General features: G+C 40.7%; 1 protein-coding gene across 1 annotated transcript in view; it reads right to left on the reverse strand.

Annotated features, from left to right (window-relative positions):
* Positions 1-12,162: 12,162 nt before the first annotated feature.
* TXNRD1 (thioredoxin reductase 1) overlaps positions 12,163-21,660 on the reverse strand; it is a 38,598-nt gene continuing 29,100 nt past the window's right edge. The window contains exons 12-15 of the mRNA XM_050324940.1: positions 21,180-21,287; positions 19,315-19,410; positions 17,043-17,177; positions 12,163-13,870 (exon numbers count right to left, since the gene is read on the reverse strand). Coding sequence (XP_050180897.1) covers positions 13,808-13,870; positions 17,043-17,177; positions 19,315-19,410; positions 21,180-21,287 — 402 coding nt within the window. The 3' untranslated portion in view covers positions 12,163-13,807. The remainder of the gene's footprint in view (positions 13,871-17,042; positions 17,178-19,314; positions 19,411-21,179; positions 21,288-21,660) is intronic.

The raw sequence follows: 21,660 nt of genomic DNA on the forward strand, positions 1-21,660 counted from the left end.
TCAAAGTAAAAACATACATATCAAAACCATTTGACTTAGCCTTGTGAGGAGAAAACCTATTTTAAAGAAATAGCATTAGGAGGCAGAAAAGGAGCACAGAATAGCTTTATGGTCATTTTGAAAGAAAAGCAGAAGGCTCAGATGAAGACACCTCTCACAGGACAGTGGCTGGTCTTTGCACCAGCAAAGAAGGGAACAGCAGAAATATGTCCTATTTCTCTTTTGTTGTGTTTTTAATTAAATTCTTTCCCCTGTACTTTTATATAGGCTGTAAATATTAAACCATGGCTGCATACTCTTTGCTGAAGGATCATGGCAAGCTTACTGTGATGTTGCATAAGCTTGTAACTTGAATAGCAGATCCTTTCCTCCCCGTGCTCAAGTTACAGGGAAGGCATACTGAAATTTAGGCCAAAACGTTGTCCCTTTCAGATGAGCCCCTGTTTTGCTTCCCAACTTGCTTAGAGCATAATGGGTTTAGCCAAGGAAAGGCAGGGAATTATAAGGTTAAAGGGGAAGAGGGAGAAGAGAACAGTTTGATTGACTGATCCTTCAAACACTTTGGCAGTTCTGAATTTCTAAATATAGCAAGAATTAACGAGGCAGGGCTGCATTTCAACATTAAAATTACCCTAATATTGTTAATGCTGTATTATGGAACACCACACAAGAAACACAAGGCAAGCTCTTGCATCCACCTTCACATAGCCATACCAAACCAGAAAACCAGACTCCCTTTCAAACAGGTAGGTTTAAACTCCTCTTGTGACAGAGTATGTTGATGTACCAATACGAGGGAGAGGCAGGCTCTCCCAGAGAGCACCTGGCCAAGCCCAGAGAGCAGTTGGCCAAGCCAAGAGGGGATGGCAGTACAGGGAAGGAGAGTTCTTTGAGTTATAACTGCGTACTTGGTTCTTCCATATCAAGTAGGAAAGGCTACAAGAATGATTTTTACCACCAACTCATCATTTATCTCTGTCACGTAGGTTATCAACAAGTATGAATCCTTTTGCAAGGGACAATGATGCTTCCATTCTAGATGGTTTTGTAAAGGACAAAACCAAGCCAGGTTGCAGAGCTATAGCTTTCTGGCTGCCCTTAAGTGTCTATGAGCCTGAATACTCCTAGGTCTGGTTAGGTGCTCTGTTAAACCATCAGGAAGCAAAAAATTAACCTAATTTACACTTAAACTGTTGTCTAAACAAAGGAAGAGATTTGTGTGTTTTTCTTTAAAACAATCAATATAATGTATATGGTAAAAAAGAAAAACCCCAAACAAACAAACCCAGGAGTCACAATTATAATTTCTGTACAATTGCATGTAATGAATCCTGCTTAATGCCAACCTAATGCATATGTGCACCCAAAGAGCATTGTCTTCATTTTCTTCCTGATATGAGCAGCAACTGAAGATTGTGCTTGCAAGGGAGGAAGGGTAAATAATCTTGATGCTTTTTTCTCCTAAATCACCCTGGTTAGTAGGTTTATTCAAAGCTCTCCTTGCTAGGATTCAACTTGACAGCTTTCAGCATCAGTGAAAATTAGAATAACTTTTCCATTGAGTTCAGTCTTTTGTCAATTGTCTCCTTTCCATGGACAGGTCCATAACAGGTAGGACCAGAAAGCAGTTTCAGAGTCACTGAATCCAGGCCTGCAGAACTGCAGACTAAGAGCTCATATACCATGGAGGAAACATCTATCCCATTCACCCACATGGGACAAGATTGTGTCTAAAAATGGATGTACATTTTGTACCTGCAGAGTCAAGAGCTGCAGTATTTCGATCCAGACCCCCTTGATTTCAGGGAAAAGAAACAGTGGACTTCACCTGCCCAGTTATTTTGCTTTCAGCTGGACTGGAGCAGTTGTAATGTTCTGGCTTGTTTCATCACCGAGCACCATAACCCTGACACCAATGAAATGAATGAACACAGTCGCAAAGAAATAAACAAGGAAGACAATGGATATAATCTGGAGCAGTTGGAATGATAAATTCTGTCCTCGAGATAGACGGTGACATTTTAAACCTCTGATTAATTGGAATCCTTTTCTTTTGACTCTAGACCCATGAAGGGAAGTGAGGCAGAAAGATGTTGAGCAGGAAGAGAAACTCTTACCATAAGTGGTTCGTGATCTTGATTTGCAAAATCAGCCATGACTCTCCACCTTCGCAATCCAGTTGAGGTAACATTCAGCATAAAAGATGGGTTTGCATATTTGTCAGCACTCTGGATTTATCACTGCATAGGAAATGAAAATACAATAATGAGCAACATACCCTGTAGCCTGAGAGTTAATTACTCACCTTTCTTCACAAAGTAAGTAGAAAGCACATGAGCTTGGAAGATATCCACAGAGCAATTAAACACGCACTTGTCAACATGTCACAAATACCATGTTTTTACAGCTGAAATGAAAACACAAAATGCCATCTGATTGAACTTCAGAATAATTAGCACATCACAGCACACAACCACGACAAGTGCCTGTCAACAGCTATCAGCACAGCAATGACATTTTCCACTGCGAATAATAATGTAATTTTCTACTTTTGAATAGTAGAGCTATTTTTTTTAAAAAAGCAACATTGTTTATAACAGATACAAATATATCCTCCATAAAACAAGATTTCATTCTGCAAACTTAAGACTCAAACAGAATTATTTCATAGACTTTGCAACCAAAACTCTAATTCCACATGCAAAGGCAAGCAAAGCTCTAGTTCCATGTAGCAGCTGGAGGAAGAGGAGGATGCTGTCTACGGGATACTGCCTTTGTTAGCCAATGCCTATTTACTCCCAGAACACTGTCTGTGTGTCAAGTTGCAATAACCAGCAATGTTCTGGACTAAATATGAGATTTCTTCTAGGAAACACACCACCAAAAAAAAAAATCCCAGAGTCAGGTACTGTGGGTGGTTTTCAGCAATTTCCAGGCAAGATAATAATATCAGCTCTGATGTGTTCCTAGACTAGCTTGTTAAGAAAAAGTCAAAAAGAGTTTCTGTAAATTTTTATTAAAGTTATAAACTTCTCTACTGGTCTGTTTTCCGTAAACAAGTTGGCTATTAATAGATGTGATTTGAAATGCATGTTGAATTGCACAGACTGGCACACTCCCCCTTTTTGGGTGGCTGTGTACAATTTTACGCTTGTTGGCTGTGACTTTAATGACAATTCATATGAGCTTAGGTTGTTTTATGTCTTTACACACCATTAAAAAAAAAAGATTGTCTCTTATGAGCAACAACAAACTAACAACCCCACAAAGACAAGTTTTGAAAGAAAGTCTGGAAGAAATCAGTATAGTGTCAGCCTTGGTTACTGACAGTAGGGTCAGACTGGGCAGGAGCCAGATCCCTTATCTGATGCAGCTGAGAGAGAAATCACTAAGTCAATTTACCCGATTGAGAATGTGGTTTTCCTGTTTGCAGCAACACCACAGCCTTCCTCTTCCCAGCTGCCTGTGCTCTGAAGGAACACAGCACAGTGAAGCACTAAGTGGGGATACTGGAGTTGTCTCTGAGAGCCTCAGGCTTGGGTGGCAGCGGTGGTCCAGCCATGCTGGCTGAATACACTGCCCAGCCTGAGAAGCAGGTGTAATTCAGAGGGAGATGAGTATTTCTGCATGATGCTCTATTGTGACAAATAGTTTTGCCTTACAGGAGAGGTAAATCAATTCCTGTAGCTATTCCTAACTTGACTTGTCTGCCCACCAGAGTGTCAGCTTTTCATGCCAGTTGGAATAAGATTGGCACCATCACAACAAAAATTCTCTGTTTATATTAATAGGATTAAGTAACTGATCCATGGAGATTGCTTATCTTCACTTAGAGCAGAGAAACCTGCCTCCACTGAAATATGTATCATTATATCACAGTCCAGAGCAGTCAGTTCTGTCAAGGCTTCCTCTAGGGTGAAATTTGTCTCTTCATGACTCCAGCCATTTAAATGGTAAGTTTTTATATTCAGTGGTAGTGCTGACTTAACCAGTGGAAAGATACCAGTATCTCCAAACAGCAAGACATCTTGCTTGTCCTAGACACTTGCATCTGCAGTTTCCAAATTGTGCAGAAAGCACAGGACGACCCAGAAATTTGGACTTACTGGTACTATCATATGCCAAGCCAGCTTGGGTCTTGGCTGACGCTGAAATTGTAACAAAAATAATACAAAAATCTGCACTATGGATGGAATTTAAATGGATTCCACTTCTGACTCACCCCAGTATGACAGAAATCCACTCCCAACTGTGTAAGTTTCATACCAGTGCTGTCCTTGGGGAAAAAAACCAGTTTTGCATTAGAGAATTTCAGATTCTTGGTACATCTCCTAAATGGCATTAATTATTTGCTATCAAGTTTGGTGATTAGGAATGAGCATGGATCAGGTAGACAAAGCTGATTCTCTGTTCCAAACTCCCACGGCATGTAAAATTCAGATAAAATTTTATTTAAAATGTAAACCCAAAAATCTTCAAGGGAAAGAGGTGTCTTACTCTGTCTCTATCACCTTGAGCACTAATCCACAACTCACTTCCACCCACTGCAAAGAAAGGGCCAAATGCTACCAAAAGACTGCATCTGTGGAACTTTAGGCTCAACAGGGAGTATGAAAAGAACTTACAAAGAAACAAAATGTTGAAACTATCCACAAATCTGCAGTGTCCACAGAATTTCTGCAGTGATTGAGTTGCTGTGGTGATTACCTGCCCTGCAGCTTGGTGTCCCAGAGATGTCCAGCCCCACCAGTGAACACCACCACCATCTATTGGAAACTGTGGGACAAAGCCATCATCTCCTTACCTCGAAGTCAGCAAGAAAAATACCACCTGTCCCTTGGCTGAGTGGTAGGAAACCAACACTCAAGAATGAGAACCTCTGCTCTACCAAAGATGCAGTGATTACAGATGGGGCCTTAATTGCAAGAAGCAGATTTCCTCTTTGGTTTTGACTTTAGAGCAGTGAAGATTTAGAGACTTCTGCCTTGTGGAAACAAGAAACTTGTGTGGAAGAGCTTTCAAACAAACCAGCTGCTGAGCCACCACGCTGTGGAGACACAGTCATTCTGGCACTGTAGAGCTCACCCACACTATCCTGGGGCTGCAAAGAATAATAGCGTTCAAGTTAAATGGTTTGCTTCCAAACCACTCTGAGCAGAAAGACAGAAAATCTTCCATAAAACTAAAATTATATATAGAAATGTACTGGAAATTCACCAGTAAAGGTAAAGAAGAAAGTTCCCACTCCACAGGCATTAGCCATTGAATTTTACCCTCACTGGACGTGAGACGGGCTGAGCTGATGTGCTGAATTAGTTCTGTCACCGAAAGAGCTGACCCTATTCTCCTGTCCTCCCACTCCATCACTTCCTCTACTGCTCATCTGGTTGCTTGATGAGCTGTTTCAAACCTCAGTTATCACAGGGGAGGGGGAAAAGAGGGCACAGCACAGTTCCTCATTAATGATTTCTGTGTTTTGTGGTTTTGATTCTTAACCTATTTCTTTTTGTTTTGTTTTGATGGGGTTTTTCCTCTTTCAGGAAAGAAAGGGAGAAGGTTTGAAAAGAAAACCCACCAGAATGAAAAACAGATGAATGCATGGCCAGCTGGAGAGAGCTTCTTTCTGTATGTTGGCAGTGAGCTCAGAAGGTAACTGAGACTGTGGTTTCTGGTAAAAATCACATCCTCCAGAAACAATTACTGTAATCCTTCTGTGTCCAGTTTTTGTTGTTGTCAACCAGGGCAGACACATGAGAAACTCCCCAGTAGCTGCCACAAGAGTATCCACAAACAGAAGCAGCATTACAACTCTCTCGGCTGTAAGATCTTAGACAGGATAATGTCATTTTTGCTCACCAGAGACATCGACTTAGCTCAGGGCACCACTGGAGGAGAACTGAACACTCTTCAAATAACAGTACAAATGCACCTTCCAACATCTGCACAGTACTGGAATGACTCCAAAATGAAAACAAAACACCTTGTGCATAAACTGCAGGGCTAACCACTGCACTAAATAGCGCTTCATTTTACACTTAATAGAAAAGGTCTTGTCAGGATGGCATGTTGCAGAGATTTAGGGAAAGATGCCATTTAAACCAACTGAGTTCAATTATTCAAAAAATACTGGGAAGATATTTAATTAAATTGCATACGATTTGCACGCATTTAGTCCAAGTTCATCCCGTATTGCTTCAGGCCACTCACTGAGAACCTAAAAGGCATAGTATTGGCTCAGCTGAGAGAGGCTGAAAGGTGGGCTCTCCTGTAGGAATGCTGCAGCTCGGGAAGTTCTGTGCTGACCCTAGGAAGCATCAAGTGTAGATGCTGTCTCAGGGATTGAAAGGTTTCAGTGGATTGGAGGTGTCTTTGGGTAATAGACCCTAGTAGAAACCTTTTTGGTGTAATCATCACATCACCCTCCTTCCAGCTCATCCCTCGGGCAGACAGTGTCACAGAACCTCTGAGAGGAAAGCTCTGAGATGTGAAAATTTTGAACCTCAAAAAGACGAAGGAATTACAAATCCATTTTGTGAGGCTTGAACAAACCAGACCCCAAGGAAGGGAATTTCCTTTGGCATAGGAAGAGCCTATGCCATAAGTTCCTTTAGTGTGATATTCTGTCTCCCAGGATGAGATGATTAATTAAAGGTTATATAAGAACACCCACACTGAATATACATTGAGTTTCCTGTTGGATTTCCTCCCAAGCTTCCAGCACTTACTGGTGTAAGGGCATCCTGCCCCATAAACTACACTCAGGTCATAATTTTACTAACCTCCACCTCTGTGTGTGTGCAATTAATCTTTTTTTCAATATAGGTGTATTTTTAGACTGTAACATCCCACAACAGTGACTTGTATTTAGTTATGTGTAGTGCAGAAAAACCCAACCTCCCCTGACTGCTTCAGCCATAGCTCTTGTGTGGTGAGAAATGTTGAACCATTGTTCCTTGTTTGCCCTTCCCACAAGTTTTATAATTTTAGGACTGCTGAAAACATGTGCTGGGAGAACTTGTGCTGGGAGAACTCCTCAAGACAGGTCTAAAACAGCAAAAACGTGGTAGAGAAACAAAGGGAGAAGAAAGAGCAGCAGATTAAAGCAAAAGTAAATATGTATCAACTCAGAGTGTTACAGCTCTGCAACATCTAAACAGGAGTTGGTACCGTGTCTCTTGTTCTAAGAAAATCAGTAGCACCTCACCTTTCCTGAGTGCATTGCTTTTCTTCTGTCTGATTTGTAGGAGGCAGCATGTCTAAAACAGAGGCACTACTTTAAGGTGCTTTACAGCAACTTCCTCACTGGTTTTATTTTTAGGCTGCTTTGATTTCCACCACGACTTTACCTTCAAAGGTGCTTCACAGCATACGCAGCTGATGGTTCATGTACACGTTCCCAGCATAGTCAGGAGTCTAACTCTTGCTTTGACATGCATTTTTCATTTTTATCTTCCTAAATTGAAAGACACGCATGCACACACCCCAACATGCATCCTATCGAGTGTCTTAGACTAACTGGCCCCAGGCATTAATCCGAGCCCAATAGCTGTCTGAGCACAGAGCCCTGGGTAACATATATTCTCCACTGTTTTCTTTCAACATTGTACCTCAGATAGCAGAGAAATAAACCTAGGCTGATACCCATCTGTCAGACTCATTAAAATAACATATTTAAAGGGTTTTGCAGCCTCACTGCTTCGCTTCCTCTTCTGGCCCTGCAGTAAGAGGTGCTCAGAGTGCTCATGAGGTGAGGTTATCTGCAGAAATAGCCTGAACATGCTGCCTTCACCTGTCCCAGTCCTGGTACAAGGTCTGCCCAGCAAATGTCCTCCAGAAATAGCCCACAAGTCCAGTGTTTGAGCCTTCAGGGAGACTAATCATCTCAGAAATTGGGCACCTTTCTACCCTTCCTGCGCTGTAGCTGACCCTGCTCCAAGAAAACACTGCTCTAAGAAAAAGCAAATGCTTGCATGATCAGTATTACCTGTCCAACTTCATCTACTAAAAAGAAACCTTGAGCAATCTCACTTAAGCCTTAAATGTGCAGTAAGCAGCAGTTTCAGCATGCCTTGTTGGAGTGACCAGTGCAAGTCTACCAGTTTAATGCAAACATAAGCCATTAATTTAATGTGGTTAGCTTTAGCAGCAGTAGAGCTAAGGAAGAAATGGTGCTTGCAGAGCCAAGAAAACCATAAACAAGGACAGTGTGAGTCTCCCTGCATCCCCCCTTGCCACTGCCACCATGGTGCTGAGCTGCCATGCCCTCTGCCACACACAGCTCCATCATGGCCCCCTCTGCACCCCAGAGGAAGTTAATACAAGTTTATGAGCTTTTATGTTCAGATACACAGGTGCTGTTGGGCCTATCAGGCTCCTCGCAAGAAGTGATTATGCTACAACACTAAACAGTGTTTACTTATGTCATGCAGCTTCTCTCTCCCTGCACCTTCCTTCCTTCCATGATGTTGCAACCCTGAAGTGTCACTCAAGGGAAAATTTGTCTGCAGAGACCTTGAGTTGCCCTATCCTAGAGTGTACATATATGTATATATATATATACACATACGTAATGGTGCCAAAGCTTCAGACTGGGGAAAGCAACCCTAGGTCAAACCCAAATGCAAGTCACCACATCATGCCACACGGCACACATGTGCTTCTTATCGTGGGTGTTATTGCCCACCAATTTACACTGACATTAAAAAGGAAAGCAGATCTTTAGGCTAAATGTGATACCATTTGTTTTTTGAAAGCAAGTGATAGGCAGAGCTCAGTTTACTCTATGCCTAACCTGGGGGTAAAACCTATTTTCAAGAAAAGAATTGCTTGTTGAGATAAGATATATATACAGAAAGAAAGAAGAATCTAGGTTTTACCTGAGGATTTGTCACTAAGTGCCTAAGTTGGCTTCTGTTACAGTTTAAAGATGAGGATGAATACTTTTCTGGGCTCATGATGGCCAGCTGCAGCAGAGAATGGGCTCCCTTAAAGGGTCTGGCCACAGCATGGCATGCCAGGCAGAAAAACATCCCTTGTAGGCACCTGGTGGTCATCCAACGTGATGGGGCAAGTCAGAAGTCACTGGTGGTCCTCAGCCAGGCCAGTCACATAGCTTTGCTAGAGAAAATGAAAGCCTTCCCTCTCTGTCCTGATAGATATCCCTGATATATATCCTGTGTATCAGCTTATTTCATGATTTTAAAATGTGAAAAAGCTGCGGAAGAACTCCATCAGGCAACTCTGCAACTGGGAAGATTTCTAGTTTCTAGGAAAGACAGATAAAAAAGACAACTGAATGAAAAAGAAATCATATGTGCAAAGTCAAATTCTGCACAACAGAATATGGGTCAGGAGCATTTGGCAAACAAAAGGAAAACAAACATATAATTTCTCTCCAACATAAAAAGAACAACCCCAGCACCTGAGTAGAGCTTTGGCTGCAGCACAGGAGCAGAGTGAGAAGGATGAAAAGAGGGACCATGAGGAGGGAAGGAGAGTTCCCTTAGCCTGGTGACTCCCCAGGCCCCTGCTAAAGTGCAGCTGCTCCCCCTCCAATGTGCAACTCACCCATTGGCAGCATCTGGCATCCCCTGGCACAGTCTCTGCAGAAAGGTGACCCTTATAGGCAAGCCAGACCCTCATCATGTGAGGCTGAGCAAGGCACAGGAGCCCATGGGCCAGGCCTTTCACCGGGATGATGTGGTGGAGGCTCCTTGCCTTGACAGATGTGGCTGTTCCTCTGGGCACCAGCACAACACCCTCAGGATCGGCCGTCTGCCTGTGCCACCTCCAAGACACCCAGCCCTGAGCCTTTGCAGTCCCACAGAATAAAGCCATCCCCTCACCCTGAAGGGGCAGCTTTCACCCAGCATGGGGAGGGGAGGGAAGGGGAGGGACGGGAGTCTCCCAGTAAGCACATCCAGCTGTGTTCCTCACCCTTCAGCAACAAGAACTTTCTGGAGCCACCTTTGGGTTTGGTCACAACATCCCAGCCTTGCAAAACATGTGATTCATATCTGCAGGCTCCCACAAATCCTGCAGGATGGGCTCAGCTGAAAGGCAGCCCCTCACTTCAGAGGCCTTCCTGCATTTCCCAAGCTCCATGGACTCTTGGAAGCACTCTCAACCATCCAACCCCACCAAACCCCTGGCACTCCTCACAGATGCATTGCAGCTGCTGTCGTGCACTCTGCCTTCACCTTTCCCCACTGATGACTTCCCACTTCACACCACGGCCCCACACAATGCCTTCCCACCCTCCCTGATGGATGCCAAAGCCCTTTCTCCACTCCCACCTCCCTCCCAGCAGCAGCCCCCAAACCCAAGCCCTCTGCTGGCACAAATGATGCCTCCAGGATGGAAATATTTCAGAAGCCTTTTCTGTTTTGTGCATGCCTGTGGTGTGGCAGACCCCTGGTGCCTTCTGTCTTGGTTTTTTTGTTGGTGGTGGTGGTTTTGTTTTTTGGTTTTTGGGTTTTTTTAGGGGGAGGGTGTTGTGGTTTGGGTTTTTTCAGATTTAATTTCTATTTGGAGGCCAAACAGGCCTTTGCAAAAGCAGAGTCTCACACCATCCCACACAGAGGACAACTGAGCAATCAGAAAAGCTGGTCACCAAAGAGAAAGGGCTTCTGAAACTATGCCCTGTGCAGAGCTGACATTTACAACAAACATTTATACCATATTTTGACCTGAAAGGTGTCTATCAAGCCTTACATAAAATTTTCAGCCATCTGGCCCCTTCTTCACACCCTTACATTGGCACGGCGTGCTCCAGCAGCACACACAGCTATGGCTTTTCTCCTGCAGCCATCCCATCCACCTGCTGGCCACGTGGCAGCTTGGAGCAAGGGACGGGACGTGCCACAGTGGCACAGCCACAGACAGGATCATTGGCAGGCTTTGTGAGTGCAGGGTGTTCCCACAAGGCACAGCAAGACACCTACCCTACTGGGAAACCTCCAGCATTCACGATGTCTTCAGGAGATCCCTCCTGTCCGACAGGGGTCCTGCCCCATCCATGGCTCTCCAAGAAGGGAGCCCCCTGCACGGGGGCTCTGGGCAGGCAGCAGGGCTGGAAGGAGGCAAGGCAGGAACACAAGACTTACAGGAAAGTTAGGATTGCTCATACAACTCACACCAAGGGAAGAGGGGCAAAGGGGGAACGAAACAGCTGGGTCGGGGAGCTTGAAAAAAAAAATTAAAAAAATTAAAAAAAAAATTCTGGGAGCTGTCAGAGAAACTCTACTAATTCCCTAGTAAAGTTTGCAAAATTTGCTGTCAGCATTTCTATCTGTAGTATCTTGGGATGGATTCTCACACACTAGTAAACTAGAGTATCAAAAAATGTTTATAACTAATAAACACGAGCAGAACATAAATACTGCTTAACTTATTAAATTTTCTAGTATGTGCTTCCAAAGCATGCATTACTCAGTGTATGCTTAATTTGATAAGGCCATCAAATACTTGGCTTTGACATTTAATAAATCCTTACGTGGTATCATATTATATATCTCTATCATCATGCACAGGTAACACAAATACACACCTGAAAATGTTTTCCTTATGGAGAAATAAAAGAAAAAGCCCTACCAAAAAAACCCTCACCATTTTAAAGTAAAAATAAAAGTAATTAAACCCAACAACTACTGAACTGTAAGCCACTAGTGTGGAAGAAACATGCATCATTCCCATAGGAATAGACACATGTGGGTCCAACCTTGCAAAGCCAAGATCATACATGTCTTTGTGCCCCCCAAGAAATAAAGGACCCAGATTCTCCAGGATCTGATTTTCCTACAGACCTGATTGAAAATGCTGTTATCCACGTCTTTAAATATGAGCAGCTACACTGCCCAGCAGCTCAGAAACCTGCACCCCTGGGCTTTCAGAAGTTGCACAGATGGCAGCTAGTGCAAATAGCGGAAGATTTGTTTCCTAATTAATTTCTTATCTTTAATTACGTCCTTCTCAAGTGTTTAACATGAAACAAAAAAAATGGACATGAAACAGCCTCAAACCCTGTTTTTCAGAGAAGCATCTACCTTCAAAATTCAAGAGACAGTTGGGTTTATCACGGTGCCCTCTTCTGGCCTTTGAAAAAACAGTCGGTTTGCTGTCATCTGGTGTCTGCTTGGAAGAGGCATCAAAATGAGCATCTGCTTGTGCAAATATTCAATTTATTTAATAAACTGGCCAGAAAAACACCATCACAGACCATCTAGATCCCATACAAAACATGCTTAAAAATCCTTCAGTTGTGTATGAGTTTATAAAAATAACTTACAACAGTATTTTAGAAATCTCAGTAGAAATACATGAATTTGTTAGCAGGTAGGAATTTAGACATAAGGCATTGTGCCCAGAGGGCTGGTGAATTCACCCCCTATTCACACCATAGTACTAAACTCCCAAGAATCATTGAATAAAAGTAATCTGAACTGTCAAAAGAAAGGGAAATGGAAAACCAGATCAAAAAGCACATTAATTTCCATTACAAAGAGGCATTTTTGTCATTTCTTGACAAATGTGTATGTAGTTTATCCGACACAGGAGGGATATTCAAGAATCATGAGATTTTCCATGGAAATCTCTGTTTTAAAAGCATTGTTTTCTTAATTAAATATAAAACAAAGGCACATGGAACTCAATACAACTTTTAGGCCCTATCTAAATAAAAGACTTTTCATTATCGGCTTTTGGAGGTTGGGTGGGGGGTTTGTTTAGTTGGTTGTTTCAGTGGATGTTTGGTTGGGTTGGTATTGGGGTTTTTTATTTTACAGGCCCACTAATCTCAGGGAAAGTCTCAATACTGTTATGTTTGAAGAGGCCAATTTAGACCTGAAACAGCGCAGCTTACAACAGCTCACCTGCAGAGGAAGGAATTTACTCAAATTTAATACAGTTGCACAGGGTTCCTGGAAGCATAATTCATTCAACATCAGAGTTCTGTCAGTCCCAAATTGGATTAATTATAATCCCATAAACTTCAAGAAAAGCTAAGATCATCACATCTGTGTTACACGCACAGATGTGTTTCCCTGTTACTTTCAGGGAAAAAACCCAACAACTTTCTGTATAAAAAGGCCTTAATAAAAAGTAAGTTCCTTTCTCTCTAAGAAGATTGTTTTCACAGATAAGGCTCTTTAAATAAAAAATCACAACAGGTTCAATTTGGAAGGCGAGAAATAGGCTATTTTAGATGGTGCTAAATTTTTTCCAACACTATCTTTTTCCTCATGATTAAACAAGTAGGTACAACTTCTCCTCTACAAGCACATGACCTGGTAAAATGCATGCTTCATGAGGAGACCTTGCAATTGCTGTGTCATAACACAGCACACAGGGGCACTATACAGTTATCTGAACTTCTGAGGATTTTTCTGAGTTGGGAAGTTCTTTGTTCTGGAAAGAACTAGAAAGGAATGTTCAGGAAAGAAACTAGAGAGGAATAAAACCAAAGCACAACAGTTGTTGTCCAGCTGTGCTAGCAGTTCTTCTGTCACTGCCCACCAGACAATGCAGGCTTCAGGCTATGACTTCATGAAAGCATTCATTAAATGCCCTGCTAATCACCAGCTCGACAGTCAATATTCCCATTGCATTGTTAATTGCCAGCCAATCACCACAATGACCAACTCCCACAGTGCTCTTCTCCTTAGGACGATGGAATGCCCAGGTTTAGCTCTTCACATTTCTGCAGGTGTCTCAGGATGACTTCTCCCAAAACCTTTCTTCTGAATTGCACAAGTCAGACACTGTGGTGAAAGTCAGTCTTTGGCAATAACAAGAATGGGGCTCTTTAACCTCAGCATCCACTCACGAGGGTGTTCTCACCAGAACGCTTAGTCACAGACAGAGTGGTGAATACCTTGGGAGAGAGAAAAAGAAAGACTCTTAGTATGGCTAAAATTAATCTTTTTTTTTTGCTTCTTTTTTTTTAATCTGGAAGATTAACTTGGGCATGATGCTCAAAACTGCAGCCATTTCTTCAAGTAATAAAATAATAATGAAAATCATGCATTTAAAATCCTTGGCACTAGAAAGCACACATCCATACAAATAAGCTTTGTTCTCTTCATTCACCTTATGGTCTTCCTTTTACAGTGGAAAGGAATGTATTAAGGAAGTCACGTGGCTTTATACCACCCCATGTCCTAATGCCCTAAGTTTTTACTGTGGGAAAGAGCTCAGAAATAATAAACGCTGGTCTGTACACCGAATGAATAAGTGTCTTTATGGCTCAAAGATAACTTCTTTGTTTGGGAAAGTGAAGTTAACCCAAGGCCACTGCATTTGGAGAGAACATAAATTTTGCTTTTGTGCCTTTCCAGACATTATAGACATGTGGAACTGATAGCTGATATAAGTATTATGTCTGGGATCTGTATTGTGCCTTGACAATAGCTATGAAACACTCAGTAAAACTAGTTTGAAAAATTCCAATCTTTACTGCTTTCAAGTCACTTTAAAGAAAACAACATATTCAAAAATAATTATTGTGAAATTAACAGATATCAAAATTCAGGAAGAAAAATTCTACAAAAACTTATTTAACATTAGGACTTTACTATGCAAATAATTGCATAGTTTTGCATAGTTATAATATAGAAAGGAAAAAAGGAAATCAAAACCACTGCTATCTAAATGCTTCAAAGTTGCAATAATTAGCTATCATCAAAGCCATCTCTCAGGAAGAATAAACCTAGCATAGAATAAAGTACATACACATTTCAGTTATGCAAATAACACCGGAGTATCTAAAGATAATGGGGATTAGAAAGCTCTATATTTCTCTAAGTAGAGGCTTTGCTGCATTAAGGCTGCTAGCAGCCCTTCAGAGAACGACATCAATAAATGATAAACCTCTTCCATTTTCTGTAAGCACGTAAAGCATTACGCACAAATCAGGAAGACAAACGCAAGCCTAATATATATGGCAGAAGAGTAGTGATATATTTAAATTATAGTGCACTGCTTGAGGCAGGGTTTTGAACTCTTTATTTCTGATCCACAGGCTGAAAACATATGGGAATCTTCATTTATTGTTATTTCGCTTTGAAAGACCAAGATTAAAATGTGCAAAATTTATCTGCTTTCCTCCTGGATGACTACAAGCTCCAGGTGTGCTAAGGGACCACACAGCTCCCTAAGGCTAGTAAGCCAACTGGGAATTATTTGATAATTACTGGAAACATGAGTTTTTTGACAGAATTTGTTCATTATTTTAGTGAAGACAAAACTTTAGATCCGATGGCTGGAAAGCCATCCTTAGCTAGCTGGAAGAATCATCTCAGCACATGCTTGATTCTACCCGCCTGTATTTCAAGTAGCACAGTACAGTCAAGGCTGAGATGTAATTTTCTGTAAGGCTGAGGTCCTAACAACCCTGTGCTTGCAGTTATTTGGACTTTGCCTGGCAAGAAGTTCCATTGTGAACACATGTTTTCTGCAGAATAAAACTCTGTTCATTTAAGAGAAGTGAAATCTGGCTCTAAGTTGAAAGCAGTGAGAATGGGACCCCTCTTAAGGTCTTCAAGTGGAATAATACCATGTTTCACATCAGACTCAGCAATGAATTAGTACTAGTGCCAGTGAAGATGACAGCATTTTACCCCATAGCACTGCCCCATCCTGCTCAAATCAGACTTCATTTTCCTTAGCTTTTACATGGATGTAAGTTAAAAATAACACCGTTATTATCCATAATTCTATTCATCCAGATATGCTCATTCCTCACAAATTCCAAATAATTTTTAAGCATTTCTTTAATCAAAGACTGCTATCTTGCACTTTGATTTTTGTTTACTTCTCAAGAGATTAAATTAAGTAAAAGCAAAAAAATGTCTTTTGAAGACTGTCACTGGAAATGATCACTGTTCCTTGGAGCTTTTAAATAGTGTATTTCTCCTGAGCCAATTTTTCCTCCCCCACTCAAACAAATATGATTATCTGAGACGACCTCCCTGAATTATGTCTAATCATCCTTCTATTCAGTTTCAATTTTAGCAGCTCAGATGTCCAGAATAAATTATGACTACCATCCTCTCTTCACACTGCATATGCTAATTCTCCACTTGAGTTCACAGGTTTGAATGCTTCCCTCAGAGATCCCCCTCCGCAGGGCCCCTGGTAAGATAAGGACATGCTACCCCTCTCCAAGGGCTTTCAAGAACACCCTTAGATGATACTACAGAGAAGAACAGAATCTATACTGTGGATGCTTTGAAGATGATTCAGATTGCTAGCAGTCCATTCCATTAATGGAGTTCATATTACATTGCTTTTACTGTACCACCTTGGAAACATAAAACAAGAGAGGTGGACGTCACCTCAGCAGAGCAGCATCCTGGTGCACCCTTGCAACACTGTAGCTCACACAAGCAGGTGCAAACAGAGATTCTGTACAAAGACTTGGGTCATGAACAAGCTTTCAGGGATCCTCAGCTAATATAAACTCATCCTAATGCTACTAAAATCAATGGAGCATCTCTGATTTACATCTGGGAGGAGCTGTCCCACACCTGCTAGAGAAAAATAAGCTCCTCATTAAAGAGGAACAGCAAGACAAACAGAAGAAGAAATGTTTGTGTGGCCTTATGAAGTGAAGGCCTACAGAATAAAGGCAAGATGTTTAAAAGGCCAGAATCTAACAGAAAAATTGTCACATAGTTGGTCCCCTTCCACAACACCAGTTTATAAGCCTATTTTGAGTACCCCAGTCTAGCTTTGTGCCACTTTAGCAGAAATAGTATTTGAACCCTTCATAATCTTGAGTGGGAGGAAAACTCTACACTTCCCAGTAGAGAGCGCACTGGATTAAGTGAGGCCATAAACTTTTCACAAATGAATACACTTGAAAAAAAAAATAAATATCCCAGATTAAACCCAAATGTTAGAATTCTAAATATTAAAACCGGGTAATTTCCTGTCCTTTCCTCCAAATTCAGACCTCTTTAATGGAGCTCTGTTATTCAGAATTCCAACATCCTAACCCCAGAATGCTATGAAAGCTGGGCTATGAGGTGACTTCAAATACAAACCTCTGCACAGACAGGGTGAATTCCAACGGTGTTGTCCAGCTGTTCTTTTGTCATCCCACATTTAATAGCAGCTGCAAACCCTTGGGTGACTTCTCCAGCATTTGGACCAAGGACATGGAAACCAATGACTCTCTCCTAAATGCCAAAGATAATCAAATGCAAGCACAATCATGCGTTCAGTTCTCTTTAGACAACATGTAAGGTGTTCTTGCTCAGAGTATGTAACTTCACCAGCTCACAAAACATATCACAAATTATTGTAACCACTTAAATGTGAACTATCATTAGTACCAACAGATGGGAGATAGTTGGTATAATTTTGTTCTTTCTCTGCAAAGATTCAACTAGGAGCTCAGCCTTGCACAAGTTTTGCACAAGAGTCCTGCACTTACATCAACAGCATACAGATTCAATACACAGCCACGCTCTATGCTCGATTATGTGTGTCTGAATCGCAAACATGAATTTTAATTTTATTCAGGCAAGTTATTCCACTCATTTTAACAGAATGCTTGTCTAAGTGAAGATGAACACCCTGGTTTTCAACAGCAGGGCCTACAACAGTAGGTGCCTACATGGTCTGTATCTTTGGAAGAATTTTCAGTTTGATAGTTGCTTACAGGAAAGGGCCACAAGCTGAAGTTGTGGCTAACCAGACACAACTGGTGGCAAGAAGTGTATTATAACTAAACTGATGACTACTCTGGTCGCAGTGTTTGCTTTCATTGGGAGATAATACACCTAGAGACTAGCAAAGCAAACATCCAGTTACAAGGAAGACACTATTCACACTTCTCAGATCTATATTACTGCTCAACTGCAAAACACATCAAACTGCACATGCATCCTCAGAGAACACTCAACTTAACAAGCTGTACTGACTTGACCTGCTTTTCTTAGAGAAAAGCAAGTCTCCTTCAGCACATGCCAACTGCTGTGGGCTTTAGTGGCCTTTAGGGAATTAATCAGATTTTGATGAGCATAGATGTAGCCCGGTTGGGTATCAAAAGTTATCTGTTCTTCCCACTAAATATCACATGTATTGGATGTAGTGGATACTCAGTACACTGAAAAGTTATTATTCTTTCAGTCTGAGGAATGAGATTTACCACTGGGTTTATTTAAATAAGAAAAGCTATAATTGGGTAATAACTAAAATGGAATTATCCTTATTTTCCTTTAAAAATACAGACATATGTAAAAATAAAACCATAGTAATGCAACTGAGATAATGAGAGTTTTAAATAGTTTCTGAATTATTTTTCATTCAGGGTAACTTTCAACTCTACGTCTAGATATTTAAACATGTTTCAAATTATCAGGACAAGAAATGAAAACAAAGTAATGAAACACTTTAAACCACCATTAAGTCTTTTCATTTTCTTAAGTAGCTTTGAATTAGAACATAACCATGGGTTCTAAGATACCTTCCACACTAAAGCAAACTCCTCCAGAAAGAGGATATGGTCAAAACCTGACAGGTTTGCAAATTTTACAGAATGGTGATGCTATGCTTAGAAAGAGTGCAGGAAAATAAATCTATCTAATGAGAAAAGAACATAGGTAAAGTAAATATTTTTAAAGGACAGATACCTATGTCACTATCTTAGCAGGAATACATTTTAGCAGTATAATACTCTTCATAATAATTCATATTATTAAAATCATCAATTAAACAGATGGTGATCATTCAGAGATGGGTACACCAATTCTTTTAACCAGTCAGTAATTTTCCTTTTGCTTCAGCAGGTACTGTACATTTCCATTACCAGGAAATTTTATCCTAGTCTATGGATAATCCTGGCATTATCACCCTAAATGAGATTTGTGCAGGCAAAATACATTATCCTGTTAGAACAAGCTCAAGAGTTTTATAAGCATGTGTGTGTTTGCAGAGATTACAAGTTGTGATGGTTTCTGAGTTGCCTCCATTTCAGAGAGAAGAATCTCCCAGAAAAAAATGCTTGGGGAGGAGAGAATAAACCAATAAAAATTCTAACCATTTTTACATGCATTGATTTGCTCACTTTTCAAAGTTAATGAACAGTCCTAGAGATATCTACTTCTTATTTTACATATATATGGAAGAAGTAGCATATACAAATAGCAATGGCAGAATTTTGTTTTTATTAAGGGTTGGTTTTGTGTAAACAGGAGTACTGTGTCACTATAAATATTTACTACATTTCAAAATTTTTAGACATTGTATCATCAATGTCCCCTATGATGAACATAAAGATGCTGTTTTCCCTGGAAGGAAAGATGCACTTACGTTATCTTGGATATTGCAAATTATCTTTGCATAGCATTTGTTGTTGTCCCTGGATGGCACAGTCCACTCCAGTGGCCAGAAATGACTATGGTAAACCTGGAAATACAACACAGGTTAGAAAAGAGTTGTGTAATTTCCAAGCAGAGAGCATGATCTTCCAAGAACTGCCAGATTATCTTAAATAATGAGCTATGTATGTAGCATTCAGAATATCTGAAATCAGGCTGATGCTCTTTCCCCTTGATGAATGCCAGAGAAGGAGGTCTCTGCAAAACAAGTACTGGTGTCATCCAATAATTAAAAAAGGAGAAGCCATAAGTATATTAAAGTTCCAGGATGCAGTTCACCATGCTCTCATTAAACTACAAAATCACAAGCTTCCCTCAGAGAAGACTGTACTGTCTCTGGGTCCACCTGGAATGAAGGAAACAATGCTCCTCTGAGCAGCAAAAGGGAAGAAATAGCCTCAGAGCCTGGATTTAGGAGAAATGAGAATATCACTGCAAAATGGAAAGTACTTCAAAAACAACACATTTTCCTGTCTGCCCCAACTGGACAAATCCCAGATTTCAGGTGAGGCTTTTCACCCACCTGTACAGCACATACATCAGGAGAGATGGGGCATTTTAAGGCACAGTCCTACCCAGAACTCCCAGCAGCTCCCATTATAAGCTAATCTCAAATCGATCGCCAGTTGAAATAAAATTTTAATTGATCAGATCTCCAGTAAAAATATGTTCCTTCACAAACTAGGAGAGGCAGCTTGACATTTTGCCACATTAATGGGGTTAGAAAGCATTTACAAGCATCGTTATCAAACTGAAATTTAACAGGCCTGAATGACAGATGCTCTCAGTAATCTTACTGAGGCTTGCAAAAAAAGCCAAGAAGGTGACATGATAAAGAGGTCAGAATTCACTAAATGAGGACTTAGGCAGAACACAAATGCTTCTGGATGCACATTTTAAAAAACAGCTTCAAAAATCGAAAACGCATTTTTCACAACAAAGGGTCCAATGTTTCACATATAACAGCAAGAATTTCACTCAGTAACAAAAATTTGACTGGGTATATGCAAACTTTGTGGGCAGAAAAGAATGTAAGCCTTTGCCCTGTGGTCAGGTTACCATTACTTTACACACTGACGTTTGGAGTCATATTTACTTCTTTTTCTCCACATCCAAATCAGAAAATGTCCTCCAAATAATGCTCCTCAGGTGACACTTGCAGGACACAAAAGTTTGTTTTATTGTGAGATTTCCTCCTCTTGCTTTCTGTAATGTGGTCAGTACAGTATTTTGTAAGAACAGCCTCAGGCATTAAGTGCTCATGTATGTCTAATTTCACTCTCGACCAGCAATCCCAGTGAATGAAAAGGGATTACTCATGTGAGTAAAATTAAGCACATACCTCCTCACAAAGTCAAAGTAAACAGGAAAAATGAGCATAACATTTGGCTTTATAAAGTAAAAATCTCCATGGCAAGGAATTTGCCACCACTGCAGGTACAAAAAGCTCCACTTTGACATTAAAACCAGAATATTGCTTCCAGCCCATAACCAGCTTTAATTTATCCTGAAGTATTTGCAGACACAAAGAAACCCTTTTACTTCTTTTTTTTTTAAAACCAAATATTCCACCTTCAAGTCCCTATTTGCCAAAAATAGAACATATCTGCAATTAGAACTATTGGAATTGGGGATTATTTTTATAACATGTCCGGGAACAGCCAAGGAAGACAAAAAATTTACCCAGTCACCTCCTGCCCTTACATCAGAGCACAGAATGCTGTTTTAATTGACTCTTAACATTATTTTAAATTACAAATTGGAAACCTAAAACCCAGATGAAATTAAGGCATTTACCTCAATGTTTTCCTCCCCAAATTTCTCCATTGCGGTCTCTTCAGAGTACCCACAGGCTCCATACTCCAAAGGAGTAAATACAGTAGTTGGAACATTCACATAGTCACACTGTGTGGCATTCAAAACAAAACAAAAAAACATACCACATCAATAATAAAAACAGCACACAGCAGTCTGAAACACAGAAAGAAAAGCTGGATTATTCACAATTCTGAAAGCTCTTCTGTTCTTTTTACGTTGTTTTAAATTAAGGTACAGTTTTGGCTTTGTCCATTCCAGAGGTGTTAACTAGAGCAAGAACAAAAAGACAGTTTAAAGCCACACTAACATCAGTATGCACAGATTAAATGGAAAAGGAAATTCAGTGCCCCATTGTAAAAACATACCAGATACAGGTCAACTTGGAGATGAAAACAATAGAACAGTAGACTGTTCAACCATTTCTATAAAGCATGCTCTTTTTCTTTGGAGACGCTGCAAA

The sequence above is a fragment of the Myiozetetes cayanensis genome, unplaced genomic scaffold (assembly GCF_022539395.1).
Source record: "Myiozetetes cayanensis isolate MyiCay16 unplaced genomic scaffold, myiCay2020 scf3, whole genome shotgun sequence".
Classification (NCBI taxonomy): Eukaryota; Metazoa; Chordata; class Aves; order Passeriformes; family Tyrannidae; genus Myiozetetes; species Myiozetetes cayanensis.